The sequence below is a fragment of the Peromyscus californicus genome, unplaced genomic scaffold (assembly GCF_007827085.1).
Source record: "Peromyscus californicus insignis strain IS unplaced genomic scaffold, ASM782708v3 Scaffold_7__1_contigs__length_154581171, whole genome shotgun sequence".
In the NCBI taxonomy this organism is placed as follows: domain Eukaryota; kingdom Metazoa; phylum Chordata; class Mammalia; order Rodentia; family Cricetidae; genus Peromyscus; species Peromyscus californicus.
In genome coordinates, this window is record NW_026294595.1 from 14,694,822 (window position 1) to 14,722,525 (window position 27,704).

Genomic DNA, 27,704 nt, shown 5'->3' on the forward strand with positions numbered 1-27,704 from the left:
GCTTGGACGGTGAGGGGAGGGGCTGCTCGAAAGGGGCGGGATCTAGTGCGCCCGCTGCGCATGCGGCGTCTACGTGTCCCTCTCGGCGCTCCGTAGCTGCGCCGGCGCCAAGATGGCGGCGCTGACGGATGCTTGGCCGCCGCGCCGAGGGCCACGGGAGCCGGAGCGGAGCCACAGAGGCTAAGGCCTCAGAGCCTCCCTCGAGGCCGCTCCCACCGTCGGGCCTCGGCTTGTGGCCGCGCCTGCCCCGACCTCGCAGGAAGCCTGGGCCGGCCGGACATGGTGCGAAGCGCGCTGCACTGCTGCTGCTGCTGCTGCCGCCGCTGCTGCCCCTGAGCTCGCGGGCCGCACCCGGCTCGCACGTCCAGCAGGAAGATGTTCTCGGCGTTGAAGAAGCTGGTGGGGTCGGAGCAGGCCCCGTGCCGGGACAAGAACATCCCCGCCGGGCTGCAGTCCATGAACCAGGCGCTGCAGAGGCGCTTCGCTAAGGGGGTTCAATACAACAGTGAGTGCGGGCCGCGCCGTCGGGCAGGCCGGGGCGGCTGGCGGTAGCTGGGGGTGTCCACCCAGCCCTAGAGGACCGGGGTGGACGGGGTCCCTGGGCTCTGATTAATGGTCGCTCCTTAAGGGCCGTCACCTGACAGGAGACCTCCAGAGGAGAGCTGTGCAGCGACACTGGCGGAGCAGCGGTGGAGGACCCTGATTGGCGCGGGTACCCTGCCGACAGAGACCATTACATAACACGAGGGTGCACGCGCGGGTCTGTGGCTAGTGGCTGCGTGCCGCCTGCCTCCCCTCCGGACCCCGGCGCGTGCTCGCACTTGAACCTCCTGCAAGTCGGTCGGCGCTGGCATTGAGCCGTGGGATTTTTTGTTGTTGGTCACTTCGAAGCCGGTTTGCAAACAATAGCCACCATGCCACACGTTCTCACCTTTTTTTTTTTTTTTAAAAGAAGAGTTTTGTAAGGGATATATTTTTTAAAAGTTCCAAAAGGCACTAACTGCATCCCTGGCCCCACAGAAAGAAAGGTCCGCTCTATCCTTCGTTATAAATTATGTATGTATGCAGCTAGAAGCGGACCGTCCTCTTGACCTCCTTAGACTTTTTCCATTTGCGGGCTCTTTTCTAGGCAGTCCCCTGGTCTGACATTGTTTACTTCTCAACTGTTTGTATACTGCTAGGTTTTTGACCCACACTCCCCCAACACACTACGTACTGCTCACTTTAATCGGTGTCTTTCATGGTCAGTGATAGTTGGGTAACATTATGACCTGTATTAGGAGCAAGCACTTCATACCTGTTAACTTGAAAGTTTGTATTTCTCTTGAATCTACAGAAGAGAATATTAAGTCGAAATATTCAGAGGTTTGTGTTCTTTGGAATCTACATTTGGATTCCTTATTTAGTTTTATATAGTATTACTTGAAACCTAATCCTAGAAATAAGGTCTGAACTGGAAGTTTCTCACTTTCTAAACCTGCTCCCTACTGACCCCGCCCCCTGGTGGTCCTGATAGGAGGGACCTAAAAGAGCTGCTCTTCCAATTTTCTGAGCTATCTTACTTAGAGAAACAAACCAGTCGTATAATAAATACAGATTCACAATTCTTGTGAGTAAGAGGCACAGTTAACTTGATGCTTTCCAAACTTTTAATTGTCTATTATAGAATGCTGTCCTCCAGGGTCACAACAATCTTTTTTTTTTTTTTTTTTTTTAATGTGTCAAACTAATAATAACTCAGACAGGGTGTGGTGACACATGCCTTTAATCCCATTACCTGGGAAACAGGGACAGGTGGATTTCTGTGAGTTTAAATATGTCCTTCCTGGTATATCTATGGAGTTCCGGACAGCGTGGGCTGCACAGTAAGACCCTGTCTCAAAAAAGCCATAGAAAAAGAGCAAACTCCAAGAATTCCAGCGTTTTGACATACCCGCAGATCACCACATCATTGTGAGTTGTCTAAATTTCAAAAGCAAAAAGAGGAATCTATGCAACCAGAGTAGAGAGACCATGTTCCAGAGAACTGATGCCAGAATGCTGCTGTTCAGTGTGTGATTGACAACTTGCTGAACAAAGATTCCTGCAAAAGTAAATACTGAGGGGTATTCTTTAGATAAATGGAACTTAAGCTGAAAAGATAGGCATGGGATTAAAAAAAAAAGCAAAGGTAAGCAAAGGAATGGGTCCATATGTGGTAAGCCCTTAAATAAGCAGTGATTATACTAGTCATGGATAATAATGGTTTTTATGGGCAATTGGTTTTTTGTTTGTTTGTTTTTTTCTTTTTCACAATATTGAAACAGTTGGAGTCAGCCCCTAGTACAGAATGGAATTGATCAGAATTAAGGCATTCAGATTTGGGAAGGAGGGGTCCGAGACAGGATATTACCATGTATGTAGCTTTGACTGTTCTGGATCTCACTATGTAGCCCAGGTTGGTCTCGAACTTGTAGATACCCACCTGCCTTTGCCTCCCAAGTGCTGAGATTAAAATGGTACACCACTGCAGCTGGCATGGCATTCAGAAATTTGTTAACCCTAGATAGTAAGTGTGAATGTTAAAATGTAGATCCAACTCTTCCAACTGTATGCCAGGCAAAATGAGGAAAAGTTTTGCCAACTTAATAAAAGGCAGAGATGGCTGGGAGGAAACTATAATAGTAACTTAAAAAGTACTATTTTAAAAAATATATTTATTGGGGCGATGTGCATGTGTTGGTATACATGTGACAGTCAGAGGATAGCTTGTCGAAGTTATTTTTCTCCTGCCATATGACTCCCGGGGATCAGATAGGGTCGTTAGGCTTGGTGGCAAGCGCCCTTAACTGCTGAGCCATTTCTTCAGTGTCACTTTTTTCTCTCTTTTCTGTTATTGGAGATTGAACCTAGGTTCCCACTGAACTAGTACACTACTGCTGAGCTACATCCCCAGCTCCTAAAAAATTCCTGAATAACTCCATTTCTTTTAGTAGTCACAATGCAATCAAGAAATTGAGGGTGGGGGAATTCCCTCTAATTGGGCAGTGTGATCTTTGAAAGATACATTTAGGCCAGACGGTGGTGGCCCTTGCCTTTAATCCCAGCACTTGGGAGGCAGAGGCAGGCGGATCTCAGTAAGTTCAAGGCCAGCCTGATCTACAAAACAATAGGACAGCCAGAGCTGTTACACAGAGAAACCCTGTCTCAAAAGAACAAAAAGATACATTTAGAATATAACAGCAAAGGGTTGAAATAAAAGAAAAGGATCCTGGGTATGTCTGACTACAAGAAGACTGTCCAACTATGGTCTGGTCAGCTGTAGGTTCAATATTGTCATGCAACATACACTTTGAGGTGATGAGAATGAGTTGTAGTAAGAGAGGTGAAGGTCTCTATTTTTTGTTTTGTTTTGAAATAGAGTCTTACTATTCTGCTCCATTTGTTGAACTTGTGTGCTCATCTGGTCTTCCTGTATCAGTCCCTGAGTAGCCGAGACTACAGGCATCTACACCCAACTCTCAGGTTTCTTTTTGAAGCTTAAAAGTTGTTCTTTATTCTCCAGTGGCTACATTTGGGACGGTCAACTTATGAAAAGTAAAAGTTTGGCACTCTGGCAGCAGAGGCAGGTAGAACTCTGTGAGTTGGAGATCTGCCCGGTCTACTTTAGCTCTGCAAAGAGTAGAGGGGCATGTAGATTCCGTTCATGGCCTCTTGGCCTGTTGCTTTGAACCTGTGGCAGCACGTTATTGTGGGAATGCATGGTGAAGCAAGACCACTCAACGTGTGGCATTGAATATGTGCTGTAGGGAGAGAAACCAAGTTCAGATTCCACTTTTTTTTTCCAAACCCGTACAATGTGTGGTTTACTTGCATGTACTTGCACGTACATCTGTGCACCATGTGCTTGTTTAATACCTGTGGTAGCCCTAAAAGGGCATCGGATGCCCTGGAACTAGAATTACAGGCAGTTGTAAGCTGCCATGCAGGTGCTGGGAATTAAAGCTAGGTCTTCTGGAAGAGGCTTTTAACTACTTAGCCATCATCTCTCCAGCCCTAGGTCCCACAATTTAAAGGTGACCTCCTAACAGCATCATGTTAGGACCAAACTTTTAACACATTGGCTAGAGTTGGGGGGATTTAAGATCCAGATGGTAACAGTTTCCAAATAGTTTATGAGTCTGAAGAAATTACTTGGAAATTAGAAAGTACTTTCTGTGAGTGTGGTGGTGCAAGCCTTTGATCCCAGCACTTGAGAGGTAGAGGCAAATCTGGTCTACATATCTAATTCCAGGCCAACCAAGGCTACATAGAGAGACTGTCTCAAAAGAAAGGGATGGGGGTCTGGAGACATAGCTTAGGGGTTAAGATACTGGCTGTTTTTCCAGAGGACTCAGGTTCAATTCCCTGTACCCACATGCCAGCTCACAACAGTTCTAGGGGATCTGACACCTTTTTCTCCTTAGGAGCCTGCATACACTTGAGGCACATAAACTCACACAACCACACATACATACGCATAAAAGTAAAAGGTCTTTTGGTTTTGGTTTTGTTTTGTTTTGTTTTCCGAGACAAGGTTTCTCTGTGTAGCTTTGGAGCCTGTCCTAGAACTCGCTCTGTAGACCAGGCTGGCCTTGAACTCACAGAGATCCATCTGCCTCCCAAGTGCTGGGATTAAAGGCGTGTGCCACCACTGCCTGGCAAGATTTTCTTTTTTCTTTTCTTTTTTTTTTAAAGCAAAACACAAAGAATATATCTAGGGCTGGAAAGATGCTTGGTGGTTAAGAGTGCTTGTTGCTTTTCAGTAGGACCTGAGAGAGACTTTATTGGAGTTTACAGTGGCAGCAGGCAGGTGGGCATGACCCTGAGAACTTACATTTTATCCACAAGCAGCAGGCAGAGACACTGGACCTGATACAGGCTTTGAAACCTCAAAGCCCAATCCCAGGGACACACCTCCTAATCAGTCCAGCAACTGTTCAATCATTCAAATATGTGGGGCTATGGGGGCCATTCTCATTCAGATAACCATAAATGGCAGGTGTTTGTTTTGTTTTGTTTTGTTTTTACGGGTATTGGGGATGCTAGGTGGGGTCAGGTACATCCTAGGACTCCAGGTGAGCTATGAGGCCAAGGTGGCCATTGGCTTCTGGTACTGTAGAATGGTTTGGAAATGGGGAGGCACTTGACTGCAGGCAGACTAGACAACCTAGGATAAAGAAGCAGGTTGGCAGAGGAACCCACAGCTTCCCCTTGCTTTACCTCTTAAGCTTTCACATCTTTCTAGACCCTTTGCTGACCTGCCCTTGGAAGTCTTACAGACAGCCTGAACCTCCTGCCCTTAAAGGTGTTTGGTGGCATTATTAACCCTCTCCATGTCCCATGGGACTGTCCAGGAAGCACCAGCCTAACACCTATGCCTTCCCTGCCCATCTCAGCATCCTCAGTCATTCATGACTCTTGTCACACCCACCTAAGGTGTCAGTCTTCCCAGCCAAATGCCAAGCCTGTCCCCACTCTCTTTTGCTCCTGTTCTTCCTGGCTTTGTTGACAGCATCAGTTCCAGACTGCTCTTTATTACCTTTTCAAAAAGCCCAGTGGTGAGTCTGTCTAAAAGGTATAGGGGCATAAGGACAACACCCTATCCTATTCACCTGTCCCTGCCCAAAGCCAGCAGGGAATTCAGGCCTGGTATACATTGGAGTGAGTGAAGTAGGACACAGACTTAGACAAAACTGCACCCAAAACATCAGAACTATGAGAAAAACAAGTAAATGGAAAACCAAGTACTGGGGTACTGTCATGGGCCCTGCTCTTCAATTGGTCAGATCAAGTCTCTGTGCAGCCCAACCCTGATCCTAAGGGTACCTGGCAGTCCCTCAGAGTATATGACTCTAGGAGAAAACCAGGCCCAGAGGAAGTCCTCTACTGCTACCTCCTACCATCAGCCCTGGCTTCTGTTCTTGGTGCTACATTCTGCCCACTGCCGGGCACCATTGTATGTAGGGAGAATCTGTCCTCCTGAGCTACAGTTGACCTGTTGGGAAGCTGCTGGTATTCTTACCTATTCTTTCCCTGCATGCCAGTCACCTGAGAAAAATACCAATTCAAGGTGAGATGGAACAGATGCGATACTTCAAAAGTTTTTAAAGTGTGACGGATTAATCTTCCTTTCTCTTTCCCCTTTGCCTATCCTTGCCCCAGTGAAGATTGTGATCCGGGGTGACAGGAACACTGGCAAGACTGCTCTGTGGCATCGACTGCAGGGCAAGAAATTTGTGGAAGAATACATCCCCACCCAGGAAATCCAAGTCACCAGCATCCACTGGAACTACAAAAGTGAGTTCAAGGCTTGTAATAGTTCAGGACCCCTTTTCTCCCTATACAATAGAATGTCCTGCCTTCCACCCTGGTTCTTGGAAGGTACTTTTCTGAAACTGAGAAAACAGTACCCATGTGAGAGGCCCCACCAATTAAAACTGCATGTCAATCACCCCATCAGCGTTTTGAAACTGTGAAGTTCCTCCACACTCTTGCCTCAGGCCCAGGACACTCATAGTTGCAAGTGAAAAAGCAGGATATACCTTCAAAGACTAGAATTGCCTGGACACCTCTAGGAGCACACCCACCCATAAACATCAACAGCACACATACCTGCTTTGCCCCATAGGAGTGCATGCTATGAACCCTGGCAGGTGCTCATCCCTGGAGAACAGTATGACTGTTTTACCCCTTGTCTTCCCCTTCTGGGTCCTGGGGTCTCCTCTGTCCTTTCAGTTCCCTTAGCCGCTAGGACATCCCAAAATGGAAAATTGTTGCTGAGGAGGGGTTGAGGAGATAGCAGGAACTTGGAAAGCCGTTTCTATTCTCATGAGGCAACTCAGGACTAGCAGTATCAGAGAAAGCCTTAGGAGACTGTAGAACAAATGGCCAGGTAGGTTGAGGGCTGCAGCCAACGTGGGCCTGCTCAGATGGCCCAGCATCAGTGCTCTCGCCTCTAGCACTGACTTGCATTCTTACATTCTGCTCAACCCTCACTGAATACTGACCAGTCAGATGAAGAAGTGAAGTTGGGGGAGAGGTGACTTGGACAGCTGCATTGCGTTTTTAATCTGTCTAGGGTGTGAGCATCCACTTAGGTACCTGGACTGGCCCAGGGACCCACAGGCTACTGAGTGTGATGGCTTTGTCTGTGGGCCAGTAGATGTATTGTTCATGCCAGGACCTGGAGGAACAGCCTTGCAAACCCTGCAGCATGTATTACAGAGGCCCCAAGAAGCTAGTGATACCAGAATACCCCTGACCCCATTTGGGAGCCCAGACGGGGCTGTGATGCTAGGCACTAATCTGAGAGTTTTCCTTGTTTCAGCCACTGATGATGTAGTGAAAGTTGAAGTCTGGGATGTAGTTGACAAAGGTAAGGTACATTTTCTCCTTAATGCTTAATAGATTCTAAATAGGGCCCCTCCTTGTCCATACATGCACCTCATTTGCGTGTCCTCACGCCCATTACTTCTGGTCTGGTTATTCTCTCTCGGGCCCCATGTCCTACTTAGGTTCTGTTCTTGTCACACAGAACCACTTGTGGTTCAGAGACATGTCACAGGCACCAGCTATATCTACTCAAGAATATGGGAGTTTTGGGTTGCTACCAACTATTAATGTCTAGGTTACATCAGAGTCCCTGTCTGATCCCTACCTGATCTAGGTTCTGGATCCTAGTCAATTCCCTCCCATGTCTGGTAGGCACAGTAGATGTGCAGCAGTGGACCTGTCACATATACTTGGCTATTTTGAGTATTTGTTTAGTTACTGAACAGCTGACCATTGGGAGATCTGGGTATGCTTAAAACCCTGACCCATATGAAGCTGTTCTCGAAGCCCTCCTATGTGTTTCCCTTGGTACCCATAGTTACACCGGTTCCTAGAGCCTTAGTGGTTTGGCAGCCCTGCTCTTGGAGAGCCAGAGGTAACCTGGACACTCACAGGACACCATCTGTCAGACACTCTTTTACTAGTTGATGGCTTAATGCCAGCCATGTTGTTTGACCATGATTAATAATCCCTCTAATGAAAACTCGTTTTTACAGGCAGACACCCACAAGGCTCTTGTCTGACTCTGGTCCAGTTTATAGCTACCTATTCTACCTTGTGGCCTGGGGCAGCCCTAATTATTGAGATGGATAGTCTAAGTGCAGTGCACCAACACAGTAGAAACATGCAAGACTGCATGAATCAGGAAGGCTGTGAGAGGTGGGGGCAGAGTCAAGTGGAGTAAGAGCACATCTTGGGCCGGGCGGTGGTGGCGCACACCTTTAATCCCAGCACTGGGAGGCAGAGCCAGGCAGATCTCTGTGAGTTCAGAGAAACCCTGTCTCCAAAACAAAACAAAACAAAACAAAAAAGAGCACATCTTGGGGCCAGCACCCTGGTTTGTTCCAGATTTCCCACAAGGAGTTTTTTTTTTTTTTTCCACACATGGAGTTTTCATTCCGTTTAGAGAGAAGGCAAGCTGGAGTTGCATGTTGTTACTTCAGCCTATCTGTGTCATCCATGTGATGGAGGTTAGGGACCTATATATAGCATTTCTTATAGAATGGGTCACCAAGTCCAAGTACCTAGCTACACCAGCCACACAGAGACTTAGTCTCATCTAAACCTGTAGAGGGCATCAACAGAACTCCTCAGAGTGCATTCATGAGAGCATCTGATCTCATTCTTTTTTTTTTTTTTTTTTTTTTTTTTTTTTTTTTTTTTTTTTTTTTTTTTTGGTTTTTCGAGACAGGGTTTCTCTGTAGATTTTAGAGCCTGTTCTGGAACTCACTTTATAGACCAGACTGGCCTTGAACTCACAGAGATTCACCTGCCTCTGCCTCTCAGTGCTGGGATTAAAGGCATGTGCCACCACCCACCGCCGCCTGGACTAATCTCATTCTTATCTTTTTTTTTTTTTTTTGGTTTTTCGAGACAGGGTTTCTCTGTGTAGCTTTGTGCCTTTCCTGGAACTCACTTGGTAGCCCAGGCTGGCCTCGAACTCACAGAGATCCGCCTGGCTCTGCCTCCCGAGTGCTGGGATTAAAGGCGTGCGCCACCACCGCCCGGCCATTCTTATCTTTTGTTGGGTCATTAAGTTCCTCTGTGATCCTAGGGGTGAGAGCTCATAGTCTTCCCTGGTGCTGAGGTTGTGTGTGTGTGTGTGTGTGTGTGTGTGTACACGCATGCAGGTGGTTCTAAGCACTATGAAATCACACACCTTAGCCTCCGACCTCTCACAACCCCTGACTTTGTAGGCACCACCTTTGACCTGACCCCTGGCCTCATCAGCATGGCTGAACTACATGTCCTTCAGTTCCAGGACTTTGTAGGAAGATGTGTCTCCAGGGCTCTGGTTTCTAGCACAGGGTGTGCTTTCTCCTCCCTCCTCAGCCAAGTTCCTTTTGAGTATGAGTTTGGGTCAAGTGTTGAGAACAGCTGAAGCCACTTTTTTCTGTGGTTCCAGCAGTAACACAGCCTAGTCGGACCCCATCCATTGAGCCTCTGTTGATCTCCGTATGTCTGTACACTTCTGCATGCTTGTGTGTGCATCTTTGGAGCGCTGATAGGTGACCTGCTCTCTGAGGCCCATCACTGGATATACTGTGATGACAAGAGTCATATCCACATGAAGCCATCAGGTGGCTTAGGTCAGCTATCTTCCGCAAGCCATGAACCCATCAAGTCAGGAGATACTTGCTGCTGGTCCACAGAGGGGCCACCACATTGGAACCAAAGTGCCTTCCTTGTCTCTTGCCTCTGCTCTTGTCTCTATGCCTGCTCCTGCTGCGGTGGGATGCACTGTCCTAGAGACAAAGTTTTGAAGAGTGGGGTCAGAAGTTGGGTCTAGCTATCAGATGGGACCATAATGCAGCAACCTCAACCTCTCACTCAGGACTCTTCAAAGTGGCATGCTACGCCTTCAGTTGGCCCAAGAGCCCATGAAGCAGAGGTTGCCACCTCCACTGCCCAGGAGTCATCGAGCACCTTTTTTCCCACTGTGTTAGACTCAAACATTCTCTATCCTCCCACTCTCAGGGATCCACTCATATCCTTGCTCTGATGAAATTAGGCTGGATCCCAGCAAAGAGCTGTCCTAACTCAGGGAGTGCCTGCATGCTCATGGCTGCTGTCACCCATTTGCCAGAGGGGCCCATAGAAAGGCTCTTCTGCCCTGTCCCCCCACCTCCCATCCCCATGGTCCACAGTCTGCCTGTGGACCATAGTTCCCACAGCAGCAGAGGACCTTCAGATGTGACAGAAGTTAAAGTAACTAAGAGCTCAAGGGCAATGAGTAAGTTCTCCCGAAGATTAGGCATTCTCAGCAGTGCTCACAGTGCATGTTCAGAAGCTTTAAAAGGGAAGTTTGATGGAAAGCAGCTTGGCAAGTTTTTGCTTACTCTGGCCTCCCAGACCTACCAGCTCCTGTCCAACACTTTCCTTCTGCCCCAAGAGTAGTTCCCACAGACACTACAGCAACTTGTAGGAAGTTGCTGCTTGTGCCAGAGGCTCCTGACCTGTGTGGGGCACACCCTGAATGGCCCACTTGCCATTCAGCCCACGAGGGTGAGACTGAACCATCCACTGCACCCGAGGGGGAGAGAGGCTGACTCCCCAGACTGACCAGAGTGTAAAGGTGTTCAGATAGGACTTGGAGAGGGATACGGGGTTGGGTTGGTGTTTTAAGCAAATAAACCTGAGTTTGTTCTTGGGGAATATTTGTTTGCTATGGAATTCCCAAGGTTGTGAGCAGCTCATTTGCCCAGTTGGAAATTTAGACATGAAAAGAGGGAAGGACAGTGAGTGATGTATGTCATCTTGTTATCTCTAGATAGCCAGACCCCAGACAGGACCTGTGGCTGTCTGTCACCTGAAGTGCTTTGATAACCACGACAGGCAGTGTCAGGTGGGCTGGCCTTCCTCTCTGTCCCTGTGTGCTCATGCCATAGTGACACAGCAGAACTGCTGAGGGAATTCCAGATTTGGTCTCTCTTAGCTTTGACCCGGTGGAAGCCCTTTACCTCACACTGGCTCCTATGTCTCCGTGGACACTGGGCTGTCAAGAGGGACCCCTTTCCTCAAGGCAGGTTGGACTGGGCATCTTACTTCCTGGCCTGTCTGTCGGCTGCTGAGGCCTGCACTTCCTGTCCACTGCTGGCCTAGCTGTTTCGCACAGTTCCCTCTCTCTTAAGGCTGAGTGGAGCGTTGTGGCAGGTTGGATGGGTCCAAGGAAGGATACTCCCCCACTTAGGCAAATCCTGGACCCAGCAGTTACATTCCTAATTTGTGTTTGTCTTTTAAAAAGGAAAATGTAAAAAACGAGGTGATGGCTTGAAGACGGAGAATGACCCCCAGGAGGTGAGCCACATTGTCAGGTGGGTCTGTGTCAGTGTCCTGAGCAAGGTGCCTGTGGTCCCTCAGGGTGGTCTCCAACCCTGCAGTCCCGGCCTCCTGAATGTTCTAGTAATGCCACAGCTGTAGTAGTCACTGACTGTCCTTCACACTCTCAAGACCCGTGCTGCCAGTGTTCTACTTTAGGGTTACTGATTGCTTAGGCTACCTGCCCTACGTGAGTGATGGCTGCTCTGCTTCACTCTGCAGACATCGCAGGAAACTGAATGATGTGAATGGCCTGTAAGGGGCCACATTTTACATCTCTGTCACAGTGGCTTTGTCCTTAAAAGCACTGGCATATCTTGGAGACGTGGCCCTGGCACTCCAGGTGGGGCTAGGTGATCTGTGTTTGCTCCCCGCAAGCTGTGACACAGTGCACATGTTTGTGTGGTCCCTCGACACACCTGCCTGCCAGTTGTTCTAGAGAACTCTGCCCTGTTTTCTCCCTCTGTGAATAGAAGGCCTCCTTCTGCTTCAAGGCTGGAAGCTTAAGTGATACATACACCCTCCCTGGCCCTCTTCCATGGAGTGTGTGTTCTGGAACACATCTTGATTGATATTTTTTTTTTTGCATATTTTTTATTTCTTTTGGTTTTTGTACATTTGTTGACCTTTTCGTACACGCAGATAATGCATTCTATTTGCTCTCTACCTACTCTCTTAACTCCCTTCTACCCTTGTCATCCACTCCCTCCTTTCTACAAGTCCTGTCCATCATTTCCCTCTTTGGTTTTGTGACCCACTGATGATTTGTTGTTGTTGTTGTTTTTGGTTATCGAGACAGGGTTTCTTTGTGTATCTCTGGCTGTCCTGGAACTCACAGAGATCCACCTACCTCTGCCTCCCCAGTGCTGGGATTAAAGGCCTTCTGCCTGACCACATGTTTGGAATTACCCTTGGCATTTGGTGTGCTTACTATTCGGTACACAACTGAAGATAATACCTACCCTCCCTGGAATCCATCAGTAGCCGGTAGTTTAACAGGGGTAGGGCCCCTGAGAGCTGACCTCCCTAACCCATGATTGGCTGTTAAGAGTTTCGGGCTTGTGCAGGCCACCACAACTGCTGATAGCATTTCACAGTCCTCTCAGACTTCCAGCTCTTAGATTCTTTCTTCTCGCATTATTTCATGATGTTCCCTGAATCTGGTTTGGGCTATGCATTCAACTGTCATTTATTCCCAACACCTTGAGCAGCCAAAAAGAGATTTTTCTGATTAAGGATGAAAGTAGTGTTTCTCTATGGATATAAACATAATGTTTAGAATGTAGTTTGGCTCCATGCCAGTTTAGCTAAAGAACAGCTGTGAACCCACCCACCCCCACCCAGGACCTATGACTTCCCAGCTATGGGGTTTGACCAGGTTGGGCGCAGCGTTGTGTTGTTTTTGTTTTTCCTCTGGAAGCCGTCTCAAGGGCAGCTGACAGCTCCAGTACTTGCTTCTAGGAGTGCTAGGGCAGGCCTCCCCGTAGAGATGAAACTCGCTGCTCCAGTTCCCACAGCTAACGTGCACACACCCACAAGTGTTTCCTTGTGTTTTTCCACACAAAATGACTTTTTAGATTAGAAAAGGCCCATTCTGCATTTTTGGGGTGTTTCAGGGTCCACAGGTGTGGGACTTGGCCAGGGACACAGTCTTACCCTTTCTTCTTCCTGTTTCTAGGCAGAGTCTGAAATGGCTCTGGATGCTGAGTTCCTGGACGTGTACAAGAACTGTAATGGGGTGGTCATGATGTTTGACATCACTAAGCAGTGGTAAGAGGGGCAGGCAGCTGGCAGTGGCTGCATGCCTTCACGTAGTACCATGTGAGTTCTCTGTTGGTGTGAGCTTCCTGCTCTGCCAGCTGTGGGCAGAACCCCTAGATGCTGAGGCATCTAAGCCACAAGATGGGCATAGATTCATACCTCTGCAGAGGGTGGGGCAGGGGCAGGCTGCTGGCCAGCAGTGGTAGAGATTAGGTGCTACCTTCCACAACCCCGCTGTCCTGGAGATACCATATAAAATTGATCAGAATCAGGTGGCCTGTTGCAGGGTGGGGAGGGTACCAGAAATAGGCTCCTACATACACATTCTTTCAGGCACCAAGAAGACACAGCTAAGATTCATGACAACAAAGGACAAAGAGAAAAGTGAGCAGTGGGTCCAGAGGTCAGGTGCAAGCCTCCTGAGACCACCAAACTCCCATTGAGGGGGACACCATGAGAAATGTGCTCAGGAGACTACATTACACATCATCGTGAGACCGTCAGAAACAACAGGGAAACACGGAGGAGGCTCCAGATATCTCAAAGTCTTACCCTGTATACACTGGGAAACAGTCTCTTAAAATACTGTAATGGCCAGACGTGGGGCTGCACACCTATAGCCCCAGCGCTTGGGAAGCAGAGGCAGGCAGATCTTGTGAGTTCAAAGCCAGTCTAGTCTAGAGAGTTCAAGGGCAGCCAGGGATCCATAATGTGACCTTGCTTTAAAAACAACCACCAGCTGGGCGCCTTTAATCCCAGCGCTTGGAAGGCAGAGGCAGGCGGATCTCTGTGAGTTCGAAGCCAGCCTGGGCTACAGAGTGAGTTCTAGGAAAGGATCCGAAGCTACACAGAGAAACCCTGTCTCAAAAAAGAAAAAACAAACAAACAAAAGAAGACAAAAAAACAAAAAATAAATACAACCACCACCAAAAACAAAAAACAAACAAACAAAAACCCATACATTAAAAGAAGCCTTGACAGCAGCCCTTTTAGAAGTAGCCTTGGAGATTCACCTTGCCTTTTACTCTGCTTTTACAGTTCTATTATTAGTATTACATGTATAATCTGTGGTTGGATTGAAAAAGGCAGAGAAAAGCATTCTGTTCCGTCTTCTAAGACTATCATTGCCGACAGCCAGAGCAAACCAGCTAGATTTCCTGGCCCCATACATGTACAATGGAACCTTATCTGTCTAGTTTTGTACTCACCGGGCGGTGGTGGCACACGCCTTCAATTCCAGCACTCAGGAGGCAGAGGCAGGCGGATCTCTGTGTGTTCGAGGCCATCCTGGTCTACAGAGTGAGATCCAGGACAGGCACCAAAACTACACGGAGAAACCCTGTCTCAAAAAACAAAACAAACAAAAAAATAGTCACGCACTCATACACCAGCCTCCATCATGTGCTTTGGAGTGAAGTTAGCACTGTGCGTGACACTGATTCTGGTTTGAGGGTCCTGAACCTATAGATCCTTGGTAGCCACAGTCTACACTAACGTACTTCCTACAGCCTTTGCATAGTATTCACAGGCCCAGATCCAGCCCCCCCCAACCTTCAGGGACCCTATATGTTTGCCTGACAGCCTGGCAACTGGCACATGCTAGAATCCTCTCAGGGCTATAGGAGGCAGACTGGGCCACAAGCTCCAGTTCAGCAGTAAACATGTGTCATAGACATCCATATTCAAGGCTATACTCTCAGGTGCAGAGCAGAGATGTGCATTTTGCCTCTGTGGGTGATCTAGTAGTGGGGACATGGCTTTGCTTCTGGACACTGAAGGCTCCTGTACTCCACTAAAGTGTTCTATGACCTTTGCAATCTAACGTCACAAGACCCTGCAGCTATCGGGGTAATGCAGAGGAGCAGGTAGTGCACTTAAGAGCAGTGATGCCCCATCAGCTTGGCTGAGCATTAGGACCTGAGTTTGGGGCTAGAGTGGATAGGAGGCTAGGCCAGATCAGGAAGGATATGCAGATGCTTATTTGGCAGCCATGAGGCTTTGTAGACCCTTGTGCTCACAAAATAACCGTTGTCAGGCCGCAAGGATCGCAGTCATTTCTCGGTTTCTGAGATCCCTGGACACCAGCATGTTTGGTTGAGCTAGTACCTGGGAGGCCATAGTCACTTCAGAGCTGCAATTACAGACCAGTGAGCACACTCCAAGAGGATACCCCAGGGTCAGGAGAGGCTGCCATCGTTACAGGCATGTTGCATTCTCATTGCTTTCTTTCGGCAGGGAAGCTGGGTCATACACATTTCACTGGTTGTGGGAGGTGTTAGTGGATTTTGTTTGTTTGTTTTTTTGTTTTTCGAGACAAGATTTCTCTGTGTAGTTTTGGTACCTGTCCTGGATCTCGCTCTGTAGACCAGGCTGGCCTCAAACTCACAGAGATCCTCCTGGCTCTGCTTCCCAAGCGCTGGGATTAAAGGCGTGCGCCACCAGCGCCACCCATGTGATATTAGTGGATTTTATAGAAACAAGGTCTCTGTAGCTTAGGCTAACTTGGAACTAACTATGTAGCCCAGACTGGCCACAAACTCATAATCCTCTTATCTCAGCTTTCTGAGAACCGGGGTTATTAGTATGTACTGCCATTTCTGGGTTTTTGTTGTTGTTGTTGCTTTTGCTGGGGAGTGGGGGGCAGAGGGCAGGTACCAGAGATTGGACCTTGGGGCTTTACACATGCTAAGCAAGTACTCAGCGCTGCACCAAGTCCCAAGTCCTGGTTGTGTCTTTACAAGTCGTTTGGAGACATTGGTGACGTGTAAAGTGGAGCTGCAGGCACTCCCACATTAAGTCAGTCTTGGAGAGGCCAGCAGACTTTGTAGGGGTATGGTTCACTGTAGAATAAGTGAAGCCTTGGATAGGAAAGTAGCCTTCATTGAGGATACTTCAGTGATGGTATCCCTGAGGCAGAGCCAACAAGCAGGGAGAAGCAGATGAGCTGCAACCCAGCCTCAGTGTGCAGCAGAACCGAGAGACATATTCCCCAGGATACGTACAGTTCACAATGATGCTACAAACAGGTGAGGCTCCAAGCAGTTCTTATTTATTGGTTGATTTTATTTAATTAATTTTGGGGTAGGAAGTTGTGTGATAGAGACCAGAGGACAGGAGTCAGCTCCTTACTCTACAATGTGGCCCCATAGATCAAACTCAGGCCATCAAGCCCAGTGACAAGCACTTCCATCTACCGAGCCACCCCACTAGCCCTTGAAGCACTTTCATAGGGACACAGACAGGTGGCACACCGATCAAGGCAGGAGAATGAAGCACCTTGATCTGGGATGCCTGGGAGAGTCAGTGGTCAGGGATGCAGGCTGAGGTTATAGTACTTGCTGTTCGTTCGGTGGCACGTGCTCTGGGAAGTTAGACAAAGAGGTAGTGTACACAGCATTCCAAGGGCCACCCAGCTAAGGCGAAACACTCCCTCCCTTTTTGAAGGACCTTCAACTATGTTCTCCGGGAGCTTCCCAAAGTGCCAACCCATGTGCCGGTGTGCGTGTTGGGCAACTACCGTGACATGGGTGAGCATCGAGTCATTCTGCCAGATGATGTGCGTGACTTCATTGACCACCTGGACAGGTGGGTGCCGCCGGTTTTGCTCCCGTAAGAAGGTCTTATGCTGTGCTCTCATAGTCTTGGGGGAAGCTTGTAGACAAGGCACGATCTCTTCCTGTGTTGGAGACAAAATGTCAGCATCCTGGCCCAGGAAAGGGATTATGGCCAGAGGGTGAGAAGTTCCAGGTCTCTGGTAATGCTATAGAAGATGTGAGGACCATGTGCCAGGACTGTGGGGCCTTCCTGGCCCCTGTCTAGTTCTTCCGATCAGCCCCAGAGGAGTCAGCTACAGAATGTCTTTAGGAACCTTCTGCCAGAAGGAAGCTAAGTAGGCAGGACACCTTAGGCTTAGGTGTAACCCTTGACGCAGGAATCAAGCCACACTGCCCACTAAGTTCCTTTATCTTTCTCTGAAAACAGACCTCCAGGTTCCTCCTATTTTCGATATGCTGAGTCTTCCATGAAGAACAGCTTTGGCCTAAAGTACCTGCATAAGTTCTTCAACATCCCATTTTTGCAGTTACAGGTAAGTGCTTACCAGGTAGGGCAGACAAGTGGGTAGCCATCACTTTTGTGGCTCTTCATAAGGATTGGCCTTCTCCCTAAGTCTGATAGCATTCTTGGGCACCTTCTTGGAAGCTGGCTACTAACATGTATCTAGTGGGCTGGAGATGGCACACACAGCACTCAAAGCAGCGGGCCAGAAGTGGCTAACATGTCTTGCTCTTTAAGAGCGTCCGGAAGTTTCAGTCCACCATATAGAGCCCTTATGCCTCTGTGGGACACTGACTAAAGTGCAGACCCCTTTACCAGATGCACATGTAGCTATGGAGGTCCCAGTCACACAGAGCTATCTGTCAAGAGGCAGGTTCCAAGACATGAAACTTCTGTGACTCTCCATGCAGATGCTGGGCTGACTGTACTCTAACCATAGCCCTCTGGCCATCTCATGAAGAACAGAAAACTGGCACCCTTGTCTGAAGCATCAGCTTCCTTGATGCAGTTGAGGCAAGTAGGGTGGCCTACCAGGGTGAATAGCTGCACCTACCCTGCTTTTCATTGAGTGTTCCTCTTGGAATCTTTTAGATTAGATGAATAGAAGTGGCATAGGCTGAGCATGGTGGCATACACCTGTAATCCCAGCATTCAGAAGACTGAGTCAAGAAGATCACTTCAGGTTTAAGGCTATGTCCTGAGGCTCAGTAAGTGGGAGACCCTGTCTCAAAAAAATTAAAGTGCTGGGCATGGTGGTACATACCTGTAATCCCAGTACTTGGGTAGTAGAAGCTGGAGGATCAGAGGTTCAAGGTCATCCCTAGAATGTAACAAGTTCAAGACCAGCTTGGGCTACATGAGACCCTTTCTCAAACACACAAAACAAGCCGGACGGTGGTGGTGCACACCTTTAATTCCAGCACTCAGGAGGCAGAGGCAGGCAGATCTCTTGAGTTCGAGGCCAGCCTGGTCTACAGATCAAGTTGTAGGACAGGCAGGGCTGTTACACAGGGAAACCCTGTCTTGAAAAACAAAACAAGGGCTGGAGAGATGGCTCAGAGGTTAAGAGCACTGACTGCTCTTCCAGAGGTCCTGAGTTCAATTCCCAGCAACCACATGGTGGCTCAAAACCATCTGTAATGAGATCTGATGCCCTCTTCTGGCCTACAGTCATATATGCTGTACACATAATAAATAAATAAATCTTTAAAAAAGAAAAACAAAACAAAAAGCAAAATGTTTCAGAGATAGTACAAGATGACCATATCGTCACCCAGTCCCCAGTGCCTCCTGTTTATGCTTCTACATTTGTCAAGGCCAAGGAACCAGTGTAAGTCTATATAAACTAAACCCAAAGCTTCGTCTAGTCCCAGATTCCCCCCAGGACCCTACCCTGCTTAAGCTGTGGTCATTTTCTCTAATCCTGAGGTATGTTGTAGCTTCTGAGAACTAGGAAAGCAGCAGAGTAGGCAGAAAGTGGAACAAGGCTCTGGATTCTAAGCATAAGAACAGAAGACCAATCCTTTTTGGAAACATGAGCTGAAACAGCTTGGTGTGGGGTCTCTGTTGAACAAGAAGGCCAAACAGGCCTGGCTACCTTTCTGGACCTGGTGACCTGTAGCTTCCCCTGAGTGTATGGGCTCTTCATACTTTATCCAGGACACCAAACTCAGGAAAGTAAAGCCTTCCTTTTCCTCCTCTCTATGTCCTTTTGAGAAACATGAGATTCCTGCAGGTGGGGTTATGCTGAGGAGCCTACAGGATCAAAAGGAGCCTCTACTAAATGCCTTCTCACAACAACAAGAGCCCTGTTGTGAGACAAAACTTTACCTAGGGAGACACAACACGCATCTGCTCACCCCAGACAGGGATCCCAACAGACCAAATTCCGGATACCACCAAAGTCCAGCCTGGTGAACCAGTGAGTTTTATTGGGGTTACTTGTAGGAACCTGGTCAGTGCACAGCCTACAGGCAGCCCAGAAGGTCAGAGAGTGTCCTTTCCAAGTGACTGGTCAAAGCTGCTTTGTCGCTGGTCTGGTCTGAGTCTTCTTTGCAACCTGTCTCCTCTGACAGTCTTCTTTTCATCTCAGCTTCCTTCCCTCTTAAGGGGACTCTCAGCTGTTACTGCTTACTCAGGCAGGAAGGACCTAGTGAATCTGGCCAGGTTCAGGGACATCCTGAAGCTGTTTTAGGTTGTTTACCTTCATGCGTAAAGAGCCCTGCGATGTGGAATGTTTCCATCTTGGAGGAAACTGTTAGAAAACAACTTCTCACACTGCTCCACTCTATGAAAGCTTTACCACTGCCTCCTGCCAAGGAGACAGAGAGATGCCAAGATAGTCACTGGTGCTAGAAGCCTGAGCTGAGATCTAGACCAACATAGCTTTCCTCCATGGTTATTTGCAGGGAATGTGATGGCCACTGTTTGCTGGCAGGGTGGTGGCTACCTGGAAGTAGCCATGGATTGAACCATTCCATCTTGGAGGGGCTGGCTGCTCTTCTAGAAGATGGCTTTCCAATTCCCAGCTCCCACATGGTGGCTTACAACTGTCTGCAACTCCATTCTCAAGGGATCCAAAATGCCTTTTTGGTTCTCTGGGCACCAGGCATGTACATGGTATGCAGACCAAACATTTATATACATTAAATAACAACTTTTTTAGAATGACTTTTTGGATTCAGGATGTAGCTCAGTTGTTAGATTACTTGCCTACTATGCACAACACTCCGGGTTCAGTCCTTCGTGCTATATAAGCCAGGTGGGGCTTTGCCTATAATCGCAGCAGTGGGGAGGTGGAGGCAAGGAAGAAAATAAATTCAACACCATCCTTAGTCATGTAGCAAGTTCAAGGCCAGACCCAGATACAGGAGACAGCCATGAGGCTGGAGAGATGATTCAGTGGTTAGTAAAGCCTGCTGTTCTTCCAGAGTGCCTGAATTCAGTTCCCAACAACCTCATTGGGTAGCCCACAGCTGTCGTAACTCTAGCTTCAAGAGATCCAATGTACTCTTCTAGACTCTGAGCATTCAAACATGTGGCTTTCACACATACTCACATAAAAATAACAAAAACAAGTCTTTAAAAAATAACTGTAAGGCTGGGCAGTGATAGTGCACACCTTAAATCCCAGCACTGTAGAGGCAGAGGCAGGAGGATCTCTCTGAGTTCCAGGACATCCAGGGCTGTTAAAGAGAAACACTGTCTGGGGGAAGGAAAAAAAAACTAAGTTGAGTATGCTGACACACATCTTTAGTCCCAGCACTCAGAAGGTCAGCTGGTCTGCAAAGCGAGTTCTAGGACAGCAAGGGCTACACAGAGAAACCCTGTCTGAGAAAATAAACTATAATTCTAGAATTATTTAAATCACCAGTTAGTGGTCAATATGCAGAGTAAAGTCTCAGTAGACTTAAGTAATGTATTGAATGTAGCTGTCTAGGTTTTTCTTGGTATACCACATCTTTCGTTTTAAATTAGGACACTCATCTGTCTATTATATATGCCTGCTTGTCCTGAGTGTTGATCTGCATCATTCTCATGTATTTCTTTTCATTTGTCAGAATATAAACAGACTCCAGGTCTCTTGGTCTGTAGTTACTCCACTTTCTCCATTTGGTTTGTTTGCTCTGTGCTGAAAAGCACTCCCGGTGTAAGCTTGAGGCATGCCCAGTGCCAGGGTCATGTTTCTTGTGATAGCAGTGTCTATCTAGGGGACCTTTTCCAGCTAAAAACACAGTCCTAGTTCATCTGCTGTCCCTTCACACAGCCTGAAAGCTGCTGTATTTTAAGATTAAATCTAAATGCAAGAAGACATGGCAACTGGACCCAGAGGCTTGATCTGATCAGCTTTGGTCATCAGGCTAGAAGTGTACGGTTTGCTCAGTTTGTACCTGGGTTTTCACCCAGTTGCCCCTGGGGCTCCCCAGATGTCTTCAACACCTACTGCTATGGTTTTGTGGCCTGAGAGGCTGTTGTAGCCAACAGGAAGTGCTAGTGACAACTGAAAGTGTGATGTGGAAACAGAAGGTGGCGCTTTCTGGTGTGGCTCCGTATGACTGACTGTATCCTCCAAGCCACACAAGCTGACCTTGCAGCCAGCCAGACCTCATGCCTCGTAGGAAGAGGCATACTCAGCTATGTCCACTTCCTCTACAGAGAGAGACACTGCTGAGGCAGCTGGAGACAAACCAACTAGACATTGATGCCACACTGGAGGAGCTATCAGTGCAGCAGGAAACCGAGGACCAGAACTACAGCATGTACGTGAGCCAGCAACTACAGATGTGCAGGCCCTGACTACCCTGAGTGGGAAGGGTGGGTACTGCACTGTATTGCCAGTGGGCCCTAGTGTCCACAGATAGAGCCAGGTGCTAAGCTTTGGTCTGCACCTGTGAGGCAGTGGAGAAAGCACCATATGTATGCATGCATGGTAGATCAGTCAACCTGAGTATACTAAGGTCTTGGCTGAAGAACTCAGTGTGGAGCAATATGGGGAATAGCTGAGTAACATGGCTCAGCAGCTCATCTCAGCCTCTTAGGACAGGTACTCCATGCTATTAGCCAAAGCCCTTCCTGTTCATCTAATAAAGTATTTAGTCAGATCAGCACTTGTCTAGAACAAGTGGATTAATACTGTGAATTGAGCCATGCTGATCTGGGAACAGTTTCAATTTCCCTGCAGTCTCCTGAGTTCTTGTAGAAAGTGAGGGCAGATATTCCTGAGGGTGGGCTGTGTTGACTCTGGCACTCTATACCCCCAAATACTTCGGAGCCAACAGAACCTACAGAGTACTCAGACATCTGGTATGGTTCCTACATGTGGATCAGCACAAACCTGTGACTAGAGCAAACTACACATGTGTGATTAGCAACTCTACCCCACTGGCCATAACCAGCCACACCTCCCTCTTGGTCACTAGTTGGGTACTGTTGACAGCCACTGGCCTACCCAAATCCTGTAAGAATAGTTGGTCTTGAGGGCTGGAGAGATGGCTCAGTAGTTAAGAGCACTTACTGGCTGCTCTTCCAGAGAACCTGGGTTCATTTCCCAGCACCCACATGGCAGCTCACAACTGTCTGTAACTCCAGTTCCAGGGGACCAGACACCCATGGCAAAACACCAATGCACATAAAATAAAAATAATTTTTTTAAAAAAGAATAGTTGGTCCTGGTAGGCTCTGGTCATGCATCTGCTGTGAGACTCAGTTCTCCAGGCTGGTACCAGTATAAAGGGACAGGATAAGCGAGGCAGTAGTCTGGATACCAAAGACTGGGGCAGCTGATTGGCAGGCAGGCCCTATTCTCTACTTAATAGTATAACTGCAAAAAGGACACTGATGGCTGAAAGTCTTTGAGAAAGAGGTCCAAGGGGAAGCCAGCTCCTCACTTCCTATCCTTTTGCCGCTTCTAGCTTCCTTGAAATGATGGAGGCTCGAAGTCGAGGCCATGCATCCCCTCTGGCAGCCAATGGGCAGAGCCCATCCTCAGGCTCCCAGTCGCCAGTTGTGCCTCCAAGTGCTGTATCCACAGGGAGCTCCAGCCCCAGCACTCCCCAGCCTGTCCCCCAGCTGTCCCTCAGTGTCTCTTCCACCTGTCCCCAAGCACCATCTCCTGTACCCCCTTTGGAGGCCACGCCCTCCTCTGTACAACCTTCAGCCCCAGCTCCAGCCCAGCGTCGCAGTATCATCTCTCGGCTGTTTGGGACCTCACCAGCTGCAGAAGTGACCCCTTCACCTCCAGGTAGGCCTGGGAGCAGCCCTCTCAACATGTAGTTTGGGGGCTAGCTTCTGGCATCTTGAGCCTCATGTCCCTCAGAGATTGGAATGTGGTCCCTGTGCCCCTGACAAGCTCCTCCCTCGTGGGCCAGTCACTGCCTGGTCCAGTTCTAAAGTAGCCTATGACTTTGAGCCAGGGTGCATGAATTGTCAAGTCCCAGTCCTACAGGCCCAGTTTGGGGCTTGCCTAGCGCGGGATCAGGAACCATAGAAGGAAGAAACAGCATTTCTCTACAGAGCCAGCTCCAGCTCTAGAGGCCCCAGCAAGAGTCCAGAATGTTGAGGATTTTGTCCCTGAAGATGGCCTTGACCGAAGCTTCCTGGAAGACACAACCCTGCCTAAAGACAAGAAGAAAATTGGAGCCAAAGGCCCACAGCAGGATAGTGACAGGTAATGGTGGATTGGTGGAGCTCAGCACAGGGTCCACCTCAAGGGCTAGTCAACACAGCCTCCCCATCCCTGCATCCATTCATACCTGCATCTCCTAAGACACTGCTGGGGTTGTGGACACAGCCTTTCTTGTGCTTGCTTGATTAGCAGTTAGCTCTGAGGAAAGGGCTCAGGCCATGTGCCAAAGGCCTGCTTAGACTAATCACCACCCTGGAGTAGACAGACAGACAGACAGCTCACCCTGGAGTGGGGCAGTTCATGCCCACAGCAGACTGGAGAGCACTAAACTGGAATCTTCCTCGGACAGCAGGAACCTTGATGGCCTAGCAGGGACAGGGGCACTCTGAATACATCCTGGCACAGTCTGTGTAGGTATAGTGAAGGCTACCTGGGTCTTTCCATATGGACCCAGACAAGCAGGCCTTGGCCAGGTCTGGCTTCCTGCAGCTAGCCCTTCCCACAACCCCCTGTCTGTCTTTTAACAACACCCTAAAATCTGTCTACAGCTAAGCTCTGAGATGACTCCCTCTAGCAGGTCAAATGTTGAATGACTGTTAGCATCTCCAGCATCACCATGTTCAATGGGGTCAAGGGCTCCTCTCCACTGATTGCCCATTGGCCAGCAACAAGGCAGTGTTTCCCTCACTCGCACCTGGACTCAGCAGCCCCTGTGACAGCCCAGGTCTTCCCTCTCGAATACGGTACTGCAGACAAGGCAGCTCTCCAGGCACTGGGGTGGGACCAGCAGCAGGTAGCCCCCCAGAGCTGTGACTGCCTCCCCTCTTGCAGTGATGAGGAGGAGGCCATAGGAGGGAACCCAATGGTGGCAGGCTTCCAGGATGACGTGGACATAGAAGACCAGCCACATGGCAATTCCCTGCTGTCCTCAGAGCCCATCCCCAGTAAGAACATCAGTCTTTCCAGTGAGGAGGAAGCCGAAGGACCGGCAGGCCACCCCACAGTGGCTCCTCAGCAGTGCTCAGAGCCTGAGACAAAATGGTATGGGCTGAGGTCCCCGAGGTATGGCCAGCTGAGGTAGTGGCAACCTAGGGTGTCCTCAGAACTCCTGACATTTCTTCTTATGTGAAGGTCCTCCACCAAGGCCTCACATCCACAAAAGAAGGGCGCTTCCACACGAGCCATACCCCCATGGTCAGATGGTCTCACCGCTGGCGCAGGGCCTGACCTCGGCAATACCAAGCCACCCACTGATGGCTCTCATAGACCCCAGGAAGGGAAGGACAAGCAAGTGTCATCAGAAAGTGATCCTGAGGGGCCCATTGCTGCTCAGATGCTGTCCTTCGTCATGGATGACCCTGACTTTGAAAGTGATGAATCGGACACACAGAGGAGAGTGGTAAGGACAGGCTGCTGGCTGGGAAGCTCAGCCTCCATCCTTCCAGAGATAGAGGACAATCAAGGTCTGTTTCCCAGAGCAAGATCTGAAGAGAGGCAGGAGAGTGTTCCTGGCTCCAGTGCCCCCGAGACATAATCCCTTCTTAACGTGTTTCTGAAGCCTGCTGGAGAAAGTGGACAGGAGTCCATGGGAGGGGGTCCATTGTCCACATGAAGGCCCTGCTGGTCTTTCTAAATCTGGGTCAAGTTAACCCCTCCCATTCTACCCCACCCCAGCCCCTGGATTCCCAGAGGGACTTGCCACCTTGTTTCAAAGGTCCAGTGGCAGTGGTCAGGGATAATAGGCCCACTAGCTAATCTCTCTTCAGGAGGCGTTCCCAGTAAGAGAAGACCTCTCTGATGTGACTGATGAGGACACTGGCTCTGCCCAGCTACCCCTCCCCTCCAAGCCCCCAGTCTCTGCTTTCAGACTGAAGAATGACGCAGATCTCTTCGGGCTGGGCCTGGAGGAGACAGGACCTAAGGAAAGCAGTGATGAAGGTAGGAGGGTCTGGAGCTTGTCCCTCTCCTTGGAGCCTGGGGTAACTTGGAGGTCCTCATCCTGTGGTAGTCCAGGGACCTGTGCTTAGAAATCCTAGCCTGCCTACCGTTTTTCTTCATCATGGCCATGAGAGTCTCTAGAATGGGAGGAACTGCCCAAAATTGCCATCCAAGACTGTCACCCATCACCCTGTTCATGGTTCTGTATGGGTCCCCCTCTGTGCCATCTGCTCTGACAACATTCCAGGCTTTCAGGTGTCCCAGGCCTTTGGGACAGAGCTATTTTGGAAAAAATGATAGCTGCCTAGTAGATGTGCTTGGAATTGCAGCCCAGGGGCAGACTTGGGCCAACTCAGCCCTAAAAGGAGGGAAAAAAAATTCATCCCGGGCTGGTTCAAAGCTCACCAGCTCAAGAATACATGGGAACGCCCTAGATTGCCGGTGGGACCAGGCCTTGGTGGGAATGGGTATCTGCAGCAGCCTGCCTGACCATACGAAGTGGTTGCAGGTAGGAGCTCAATTGTCTTCCTTGTGCAGATAAAGACAACAAACTTCCCTCTAAAGAGAAGAAGAAAAAGAAGAAGAAAAGCAAAGAGGTACATGCCCTGCCCACCACTGATATCACAGCTAGCCTGGACAGCCCAGGGTCCTGGAAGGTGGGATGTAGCCTTGTGGGTTGCCCATTGACCCTAGATCTGCTCTTCATGACCTTCAGGAGGAAGAAAAGGCTACAAAAAAGAAAGGCAAACACAAGAAGAGCAAGGACAAGGAGGAAGGCAAGGAGGATCGGAGGAAGAAGAGGAAGCCCCCTCGGAGCAAAGAGCAGAAGGCTGCAGATGAGCTGGAAGCCTTCCTGGGGGGTGGGGCCCCTAGCAGCCGCCACCCTGGTGGTGGGGACTATGAGGAACTCTAGGCTTGCCCGAGGCAGTTGATTGTCCTGGGAAGAGGGGAACTGCCAGTGGCTGATTTGGGGAGGCTGCTGCCTATGCACCCACGTTCCCAGGACCACCCTGCCACCTATGTCCCCCAGCCATTGTGTCTGCCCTCATGTGGTCTGGCCCACTCTTCATTGATTTTTGTGCTGGAGACTTTGGTGGTGGTCAGGCCCTGGGGTCAGGCGCTGCAGGTACTGGGCATTAACCCAGCAGAAGCCTGCTCTGCAGGGAGGGAGGGGACAGAACAGAGTTGCAGCTGGTTTGGTGGACCACCTGGCCCTCCCCAGATAGAGCTGCAGCCAGTCCCCGGTGTTTCTCAGGGATGTGCCTGGGGCCGAGAAGGGACCCACCAGGGTCTGTTTACAGAGGCAGGGTGTGGGACTGCTTGGCTTCTCAAATGTCCACCACCCAGCCCCACTCCTGCTTGCCTTCCTGAGCTCTCCCAGGGCCATAGCATGGCTTGGGTTGTGGACCTTCTTCCCCATGGATCCAGAGTAGAGCAGGGTCATGCCCTGAGCACAGATGTGTACTCGGAAGGGTGTGGCAGCATCTGCTACTGCAAAGTGGCCAGGCCCCGCACTGGGTAAGGCTGGCAAGAGAACACAATGTACCACCTCTCCTGTGGGAGAGGCACTAACAGCTTGCCACTGTGTGCCAGCTGTGCCTCTGCCCATTGAGCGCCTGCGCAGGTGAGCCTAGAGGGCGCCTTCTTAGACACTCCGCCCAGACTATAAAGCTCTCTGATTTTACTGCGGTGTGTGACTGTTTTCTGGTTCCCTAAGCTGCTTAAGATGAGACCACCCAATCTGGGGGCCAGGTTCCTGGCATGAAGCCGAAGAGCCATTTTGGAGAGGTAGCTATTCCAAGAGGATTGCTCTACAATGCTGGGCCCAAAGTGGTCTGGACTCAGTACCTAGCCATAGCATGTCAGCCAGAGGACCTGCTTGGCCAGGGCTCGGGGTTTACTCCACAAGCTGATGCAGGATTACTGCAGGGAGAGTACCTTGGGACCTCCAGCCCGGGGAAGGCAGTTGTGTCCCACTCTGCTCTACCTCCCTGCCTGCTAGGAGTCCGGGGGCGCCTGCAACTGAGTATTTCGCCCCCGCTGGCAGCTCTCCATCCTCGCCCACTGCGGACATGTTACCATGAGAACCCTCCAGAGGCAGGCAGACGTTTAGCACTGTTAGTGACGTTGGGGGCGGGGCGTATTGCTGTGCCTTCTTGGGGGCCAAGGCTGAGTGCGCTTTCCTAGGCCTGGGAGGGACGGTTTCCCTTACTTTTCTGCTATGAAGCTGTACACACAATACAAATTGGTAGCTGAGCAGGTGCTCTGGGGCATGCAACTTGGCCTTTTGGACCCCTGATATGGAGAAAGGGTCTATAATAAATTAGCCCAGGACTGCACAATGAGCCGTAGCAACAGGATCTTGCCAGGCCTAGTGCCTAACAAGGCAGGTCTTACTCTCAGGTCTGACATCTGTGGCCCATCATCTACCAAG

General features: G+C 49.4%; 1 protein-coding gene across 3 annotated transcripts; it reads left to right on the plus strand.

The window, feature by feature from the left end:
* The first annotated feature begins 62 nt into the window (after positions 1–62).
* On the plus strand, positions 63–26,954 carry Rabl6 (RAB, member RAS oncogene family like 6). 3 transcript variants are annotated; one of them, XM_052725260.1, is made up of 15 exons: positions 63–505; positions 6,184–6,318; positions 7,349–7,396; positions 11,318–11,370; positions 13,070–13,161; positions 16,597–16,737; positions 17,134–17,239; positions 21,364–21,467; positions 22,620–22,948; positions 23,221–23,374; positions 24,164–24,373; positions 24,464–24,731; positions 25,099–25,270; positions 25,808–25,866; positions 25,986–26,954. In XM_052725260.1, the coding sequence occupies exons 1-15, from the start codon at positions 376–378 to the stop codon at positions 26,181–26,183; spliced, it is 2,199 nt and encodes a 732-aa protein (XP_052581220.1). In that variant the 5' UTR covers positions 63–375; the 3' UTR covers positions 26,184–26,954. The 3 variants fall into 3 exon arrangements, with proteins under 3 accessions (XP_052581220.1, XP_052581221.1, XP_052581222.1); XM_052725261.1 differs by lacking the exon at positions 7,349–7,396; XM_052725262.1 differs by lacking the exon at positions 7,349–7,396 and having other exon boundaries at positions 403–505; positions 6,189–6,318.
* The last annotated feature ends 750 nt before the right edge of the window (positions 26,955–27,704 follow it).

Bases quoted from the DNA above. Each gene is read 5' to 3' on its own strand.
- Rabl6 (XM_052725260.1), top strand. From the start codon at position 376: ATGTTCTCGGCGTTGAAGAAGCTGGTGGGGTCGGAGCAGGCCCCGTGC. The intron at 6,319-7,348 runs GTGAGTTCAAGG...TCCTTGTTTCAG, and splicing joins CATCCACTGGAACTACAAAA to CCACTGATGATGTAGTGAAA. The intron at 13,162-16,596 runs GTAAGAGGGGCA...CCCTTTTTGAAG, and splicing joins TTTGACATCACTAAGCAGTG to GACCTTCAACTATGTTCTCC.